The 8,420-nt window shown below is 41.5% G+C and overlaps 1 protein-coding gene across 1 annotated transcript; it reads right to left on the bottom strand.

Annotated features, from left to right (window-relative positions):
• Positions 1-4,718: 4,718 nt before the first annotated feature.
• LOC120784512 (galectin-3-binding protein A-like) lies at positions 4,719-8,349 on the bottom strand. The gene is made up of 6 exons (XM_040118379.1): positions 8,142-8,349; positions 7,368-7,474; positions 6,934-7,137; positions 6,613-6,750; positions 6,181-6,472; positions 4,719-6,024 (listed from the first exon to the last, which is right to left on the bottom strand). Exons 1-6 carry the CDS (start codon positions 8,303-8,305, stop codon positions 4,914-4,916), a joined length of 2,016 nt encoding a protein of 671 aa, XP_039974313.1. The 5' UTR covers positions 8,306-8,349; the 3' UTR covers positions 4,719-4,913.
• Between the last annotated feature and the right edge of the window lie 71 nt (positions 8,350-8,420).

Here is an 8,420-nt window from a genome sequence, read left to right as displayed (position 1 = left end):
GACAAAGGAAATAATAGAGTTCAGTTCTTCCCTTTCATTTATTATAGCATTGTTTCGTAAATGATGTGTGTGCAATTTTAGTCTTTATTCTCTAATTTTATTTCAATTTTATTAAGTTGAACATTGTTGTTTTTTGTGTTTTTTTTTAATTTTCTCAATAGTTTTGCAATATATTACGTACCTTATACCTGCAATAACTGAATTTTTTGGCAACATGGGGTCAAACAGCATATCATCACCCTTTTACACTGTTATGGTGAACTTGTTATCAAACAACTGCTTGGTCATCCAGCAGTTAACATTATCATTCATTTCACCTGATGAATGTAAGTCCAATATTCATTCTCACTCTTTTATTTCAGTTTTTGGTCTCCACCAACTGCGGACGGAAATATCTGACTCGTTAGCTGCAAAATTTTCCACTATGTTCACCAGCTAGTTGCGTACTGTGTGTCTGACCTTTGGCGCTTAGCAGATGGCATACAGTGGGATTTTACAGCTTATTTGCCGGAGACAGCTGCTGAAAAATGACGCTATGAGAGCGGTGAGAGTGAAACAAAAAATTGAAGTTGCCGGCCGGCACAGTTAAACAATGAGCTGAAACTTACGATAAAGTTCATCTCTATAAGCGACCTTTTCACCTTGTCACATAGTTGCCTCATTTTTTATCATAAAATACCAAAATATAGATACGTTAAACATTTATGCCGACAATGATTGACCAGTGAGAAAGGTCAGTGTTGGGTGTTGCTGAGTAATCCTCGGGTGACGCTGCTTGTTCACCTGTTCAGTGTTTATTTATGTACAGTCACTTTCAGTGACTACTAAAACACTGTTTGTAACAGATGAAAATACTAAGGGAGGATGACAGAGGAATTAAGGAGGAGTGGTGGGGTGGAGAGAGGTGACATCATCCCCTTAAACTTAATAGATCCAATCTGGCTGGCATTTCCCCCAGCGTAGGCGACCCAATCCCTTCTGACCTTCTGTGAAAGAAACATTATGCTATAGTCAAATTCTTTAGTAACTTGTCACCCCTCACTCATGCATAAAAATAGATTTCTCTTCTTTGGAATGTTCAGCACTTCAGTGCCACCTCAGGAAACTGTGGATCTCGAGAGTTCTGGGTTTGCGGCCTCCCGTGTTGATTCTGGCCTAGCAGGAAGAGATCACAGTGAGGGCATGGTGTGTTTGATGATTAGGTTTGATGATGAATAATGAAGGGGACCGAAGAGAGAGAAAGCGAGAGAGAGAGAGAGAGAGAGAGAGGGGACTGTATCTCCTGTGGCTGCCTCGCTCCCTGACATCATATTTGGCCACCGACTGTTGGTCTTCTGGCCACTCTGGCAAATATTTCCACTCTTTTCCATAGTTGAGCATTTTTGCCTGGTTGCTTTTCCACAGGTCTCTGATGTCTGTGTAAAAACAGGCAGGGAGAGAGAGAAAGTACAGAGAGGAAAATGGGACACCAAATTTAATGTCATATCTGTAATGACTAAAGTTCCCTGCATCTTTTTGCTGAAGGGAAATTTGGATATTCATCCATCTTCATCTTACAGTAATAACATATCAGTTAGTTATGGAAATTTTTCACAATGCTAGACATTTTGCAATAATGAGTCTCAGTAGGGAAGTGGAAGTTACCAGACACAACAGACGTAACAAGGACAGCAAGACAGATGTTGGGTGTGGGACAGAAATTAAGACACATGAAAGGAAGTGACACATCCAAGATGAAATGGATGGAAATATGCTTCCGTCTCTTTCCGCAGTTTACCAAAAGCATCAGACGAACAGCAGACGCCTTCTTCTGGGCGAAGCCTGCCGCCCCCTGTCCAAACAGTCAGCTTCCTTTGCACTGAGATGCCGACTGATGTGGTGGGCTTTGCTCAGATCGCAGCCGTGTCCCCGGCTCCTGGGCATATTTCAAATGACCTCACAGCATGACCATTCTGAGCTATTTCCTACTCTACAACTCTCCCTTTAGTACGGGGTTTTACTTGCCAGTTAGGATCTGGATTATTGTATCAACATTTGGTTTTAATTTGTTGAAAGAGGGCAGAATTGTCAAAGAAGTGCAATGTAAGCAGCCCCCCTGTGTATATTACCCACTACAAACGCCAAAAGGGGCTAAGGAATGGCCTGAACCTTCATCCCCTAAATTACAGACTTGCAAGGCCAGGAATACTCTTAAAAGGAAGTGCCCAGTAAGGCAGAAAAAGAGGGTCTCATTGTGGGAACTGGTGGGTGCTGTGGCAGTGACCCACATCCTCTGACTCTCACCCCCCTCTGCCCTGTTGCCTGTACACATCCCATATGACCTGACCACCGCTTTCGGCTATCCATCCCCTGCTGCATGTCCAACCCCTCCGCTTTACCGTCTTTGTTTTTGAAGTGACCCAGCCACAGCCCAGTGGTAATTCCCATCATTTTCCATTCATCAGTACAACTATTCCCATTTTATTGGTGACAGTGTGAGACAGTGAATAAGCATTACCGCCTGAGGGAAATTGAGGAGGAGGAAAGCATCTGCTTGAAAGACAAAACATTAAACAACACACACACACAAAAAAAACAAACACAAGCATTTAAGTCATTTAAGTCACGCTATTGTTCAAAATGAAATCGGAGTTTCTTGCTTTGTAGAAATAAGGAAACTTCTTTCAAAGGCCTATTGAAATTGGTAAATACCACTAATATAAAAAAATAATAGTAAAATACAGCCTTGGAGCAGATCATTTCTCAACAGTATGGCTCACTTCATATGTCTAGATAAGGACGTTAGTCTTTTGAATAGTTATAAGATCTAATATCGTTGTTTATTCAATATCTATGTTTTTTAGAGGTCTTAACAAACATCATTTTCCATAAGCCCTAGATGTTTGTCTATTTTGTTGTGTTGTGTGTATTTGCAGCGCACGTGTTGTCAAATTGATGAAAATGTTTTCTTAATTTGCTTGTGTTTTGTCTATTTGCATGCAATTTCCTGACTTGCAGCGCACTGAGCTCTCGGCTGCTGTACAACTTGTCTCAGAATAGAGAAAGTAAGGAAACTGATATGACTGATAACTTACGAAATCCAGTAAAACAGAGGCTAGCCTGGATGTGACGTCATCGCTTTGAAACTGATGGCTGTCTACAAAGACACTGGCTGTAACAGGGCCTCAATGTAACAGTCACCATGAGTCTAGTGTTTTAGAGCGTATCCTCTGAGACAGTTTCATTGGAATGGCTACTGATAATGTTTGTTGTGTGTTTTTGTTATTGCAACACCCTTTTTTTCTTTCCTCTAACGCAAGGGGGGAAATGGGGAAATTTTCAGAGTGCTGTGGAGTTCAAGCAGTCAAATGAGATTGCTTAAATCTTTGTTCAAAAACCCACAGACTTAAATTTCAAAACTCTGGGGCAAACCAAACAAACAAAGTATGCCCTGATTTGTGAGGTTAATCATTCAGTGGGTTAAATGAGCCAACAATGAAAATACAGACAGATATTACTCACAGCAAAAAAGGTCTGCCCTGTAACGGAATATCTGAACTTTCCCTCTGGATGAGCACATTACCTTACGTCAAGCTCACAGCCTCACATGAGATTTTTTGTGAATGAAAAGTACAGCACTCTCTCTTGCGTTTCACCAACCTGCTAATGGGAGTGTGTGCAAGCCTGAGTCATTGTTAAATATACACTTTGGTCACGTAATCATTGCAACTGATCAATCGCGTCACGGTGCGGCGCTGTCACCAGGCGACATACTTCTCAGAAAACTTGAGTCACGATGATATGCGAATGTTTAGCCCACCTGCCCAGGCATGTAGGCCTGCATGTTGTCAGAGCGCGGAAGACTTGAAGGCAGTCTGGTGCATGGTAAAAACACATTTTCTTCGGAAGACTTCGTGATTCATGAAGAGGAAACTGCTATCATATCCTTAATCAAACCCCCACACGCATAAACTTTTTTCACATTCACGGCCTTATCTGAGGATGTTGAATAAACCCAACATGTTTGAAGTTTGTTTGTCTTCATACTGCTGGAGTGATTTCGATGAGAAATGTGACATTTAACTATTTCGAACAAAAAGAAGTTTACTGAGGAAAACTAAATTTGTGCCGGACTACTTCCTGAGCGTCACCGGTCGCCTGGCAACAAGAAGCGTCCCGGAGACTGTAGGAAGTCAGGTAAATAACTCCTCGTAAAATGTTGATTCGTTGTTTTCACACTTTAACTGGTAGGAGTGTTGCTACCAAAGCCAGACTCATTTCCCTTTGTTTTGAGTCTGTAATTTAACAGACAAACATGGGAGTGGTATTAATCTTACCATCTAACTCTCCTTCAGGCTAGTATTTCAGTGGCATTTAGTACAACTTAAACAACTACTAAAAGTTCCAAGGCTTAACTACATTTTTTTTCATTTCGTTACTTGCACTAATGATATATGCATACGAACCCCTCTTCTTCAAGGAGCTGGACAGCAGCTAAATGGCTGGGGTCATGACAGCCGATGTTACTTTAAGCAGTGGGCCTCATGTTCATCAGAATCAGTACAGTTATTATTTCGGACAGGATCAGGCAAAAATCTCTTGCACACAATCTCTTGTATATATTACGATGTTAGTTTGGCCCTCCTCGAACTGAAACGCTCAGCACATGTAGGGACGAATTGGGTCTCTTAAAAGAAAAGCGCTGACACACACAGGAAAGGATCTAGAAATCACTTCATTTATTTCTCATTTTTAAAAAAGCAGGTATGGACACGATTGATATGAAATGAATTAAATCACAGGTGATACATTTGTAACTAATCAACAGAGATTCCTGAAAAAAAAAAATCAGTCACAGATAATCTGTAAGTATTTCATTGCAATTTGTTGAATAACAACCTGACGAACTGATCAAGTGGGAGAAATAATCAGATTCAGTCATACTCTGGTCTCACTACAAAGCGGAAGGTGTACTTGTCATCAGGACAGGGATAGGCAAGAACCTGGGTACCATTGGTAGTGATTTGAGCCAGGTTGACCTTGAAGTCCTGAACCTGACAGATGTACTTGCCTTGGCACTCCAGCAGGAGCCGGTTACGAAAGAGGATGTTGCTCTCCTGGGTGAAGTGGTTTGAACGAACCAGCCTTGCCACTGGGAGCGACTTGCAGCTCACCCCTCGGCTTGAACATTCATACTGACTCCTGAAGACGTTTGCCTCCCAGTGAATCTGGTTGTCCTTAAAGATCAGGCTGTTGTGGACAGGTGTGCTGAACGACTTGACTGTGTCTCGACCGTATGAACTGACAGTGGGATAAATATAAGCATTTTCATAGCCAAACCGCATCCTGCGGTCGTATGAAGATGTATATCGGTATGGTTTTGGATTCCGTGAGGTTGAGGTGCTCAAAGGGCCAATAGTAGTGCTCCATGGCTTAGCAGTGTAGATCCTGGGATGGTAATCCTCATCTTCTCTGTTGAACTTTGGGTTGGACAAAAGATTGCTGAAGAGCAAAACATTAAACTGGAATGCTTTCAATATGTTCTCATGGTATATTTTCTTATGTGTGCTGTAAAGAGAGGAGTTGGACTCAAGCTCATATAGTTTCTCCGCAGGGATCATAGGGAAACGAATTTGATTCAACAGGTCAACCTGGGTTTCCAAAGTGATGGAGTTGCCCTTCTCTGTGATCCAGCTCTCCACAGTCTGGAGCAGAAAATACTCATCTGGCACCACCAGGTCTGAGCGGGCTAGAAGGACTCCAATGAGCTCCGCAGAGAGGTCGGCCCAAGCTGGAGACTTGGTCAGGTTTTGGTAGTTCCAGGCCAGGTACTGGACACAGTTCTCCTGGAGGATTAAGTCCCCAGTCTCCTCTGCGTACTTGTAAAGGGACACCTGGGTGTGAAATGAAGCGTCCTCTGGAAGGACTTCAGAGAACAGCCGGCCTGTGTCCTCCATCAGCTGCTTTACTCCAAATTTAGAAGCCATCCAGTGGACACACTGCACAGAGGAGAAGGTCACATCCATCTTGCGGGTGTAAATGTACCTATTGAGAAGCAAATGGTAGAATATTTATTATATTTTTTCAAAGATGTTTTTCTGGGGATTTCGCTCTCTATTTACATCCATGCAAAATGCCTGGGTGATATTAATATGAACTCTACATCTTGAAGCAATACGAATCATCTTAGTTTCTGTATACCTTATGAAGGCGGCGAAATATGGTTGGCAGGACTGGCTGATGTCGACTGTGATGTTAGTAATCTCCTCTGAAGCATTAAAGAGTGGAAATTGCGAGAGGATTGTTTTGTGTGCACAGATTGTTGTTTCCACCATCTCCAGATACCCGTCCTCCTGTCGGTTTCCAGTAGCACTCTTGACTACGATCAGGAAGTCACAGCCATTTCCACTGTCAAACATTTGCCCGAGGAGGTCAGGCAGACTGAAACTGTGGTCCAGCAAGTGAGTAGAATCACTGATGGTCAGATTAGTGCCTTGAATCACAAAACATTGGGATGAGCATTTGATAGAAAAATGAGCATAAAGAGCAGCAATCACACAGAATCTACTTTTACTGGATCAGACGTTTTCTGTGTAAAGGAGCCTTTTTTCTGGTGAGAGTTTCAATACCTACTTGCTGTTTCACAAGTAACTCCAACATCCTCTTTGTGGGTGCAGTCAGTTACTCCCCAGCTTTTGAAACCACATGTAAACAGATGGTTCTCTGTGCCTTTGCAATTGATATCATCCAGCCAAATAGGTCCAGTTGCTACTGTATGATGTAAAAGGAAAGGGAATACATTTGTTAATTGTTATGGTGACAACGCATTACACAGAGCCCGTTTAGAGGGCTGAATTTGTGGCGTTAGTCTGTGAAGCCTCAAAATCACAATTCCCCACTCATAACAGTAATTTCACTGCCCTCTGGTGGGGGATAAGTAGAAGTAAAGGCCACCTTCTCCATAGTCCTTCCCGATGACAACCGATTTTGCGCCAGGGAAGTGGAGCTGACGACACACCACCTGGGCCTCAGCCATGTCCCAGCCGTCGTCACACACCGTTCCCCATTTCCCATTGTGGTATACCTCCACGCGGCCTTCTGAAATGCTCTTAGAGCCAAACAGCCTCACATCACCCTCCTGCGGCTGGGGCTTGCTCTCTGTATGCAAACACAGGTGATATCCACCAAGGCTGATACAGAGGTTATACAAACATATAGATGAGGTTTGTGAAACTGCACAGCATACGCACTGCATAGTACACTTACATAGTTATTCTTATATACAATATCACAGTATTAGCATTGTTTCATCTCCATGAATTACTTTCACGTCAAAGTCGTAAGTATTTTCTTAGTTTTCACACAAATAAGTGCTCGAGTTGACTCACTGAACAGGTTAAATTTATATGCACTTCCAGACACATGGAGAAGTAGCAGAAGCCACAGAGCGCGTATGTTTCGATGTGTGAGCATTTCCAACCGCCACTGAAGGACTCTGGGACAGTTGATGACAAAAAAAAGCAGTGTGAGAAACATGCTCACCCTACTCTTCTTTACATTTTAAAACTATGCCTCGAATGGTTTCGATGTGCACCAAGCACATAACTGTAGTCTTGTTTTTCACTTTTTTGCATACAGATCAATACATTTAATGCTTTAAAGGGTGACTATAAAACAACAGTAGCTTTTGCTGGATATATAGATATATATCTCTATCTCTATCTATATATCTCTATCTCTATCTATCTATATCTCTATCTCTATCTATCTATATCTCTATCTCTATATATATATCTCTATCTCTATCTATCTATATCTCTATCTCTATATCTATATCTATCTCTCTATCTCTATCTCTATATATCTATCTCTCTATCTCTATCTATCTATCTATCTATCTATCTATCTATCTATCTATCTATCTATCTATCTATCTATCTCTATCTATCTATCTATCTATCTATATCTATATCTATATCTATATAGATATATATATATCCAGCAAAAGCTGCTGTTGTTTTATAGTCACCCTTTAAAGCATTAAATGTATTGATCTGTATGCAAAAAACTGAAAATGACTATACTGAATATGGGCATAAAAATAATAGGTCATACTTAAGACAAAATGTGCTAAATCCTTACATATAATGAAGCCACATTACCTTTTTTTCTCTAGTTGTAAAGCGTCCTCAAACGTGCTCTCTCGTTTGAAGATTGTGACACAAATCTCTCCTTCTAAAGTCCTGCTAAAAAATGGGGGTGGGAGGGAGGGCGATGAATGTCTAGCTTCACTTCTGCACCTCCTGCTGCTTTCCCTAAGTTTCATTTCAGATAAAAGCAGAAAATCAGGGTGTTGCACAACTGCTTATAGTCCAGTCTGAACTTGTTTGACAACAGTATCTGATTTTTGTTGAACCCATTTTGTAGCGAGATCCAAATGT

The sequence above is a fragment of the Xiphias gladius genome, chromosome 3 (genome assembly GCF_016859285.1).
Source record: "Xiphias gladius isolate SHS-SW01 ecotype Sanya breed wild chromosome 3, ASM1685928v1, whole genome shotgun sequence".
Lineage (NCBI taxonomy): Eukaryota > Metazoa > Chordata > Actinopteri > Istiophoriformes > Xiphiidae > Xiphias > Xiphias gladius.
The sequence above is the reverse complement of the archived record's forward strand: the minus strand, read 5'-3'. Positions and strand labels throughout refer to the sequence as shown.

Excerpts from the sequence above, each read along its gene's own strand:
- LOC120784512 (XM_040118379.1), bottom strand. The coding sequence starts at position 8,305 with ATGAAACTTAGGGAAAGCAGCAGGAGGTGCAGAAGTGAAGCTAGACAT. Across the intron at positions 7,138-7,367 it reads ATATAAATTTAACCTGTTCA|AGAGCAAGCCCCAGCCGCAG; the intron begins GTGAGTCAACTC and ends GTTTGCATACAG. Across the intron at positions 6,025-6,180 it reads TATTTCGCCGCCTTCATAAG|GTACATTTACACCCGCAAGA; the intron begins GTATACAGAAAC and ends GCTTCTCAATAG.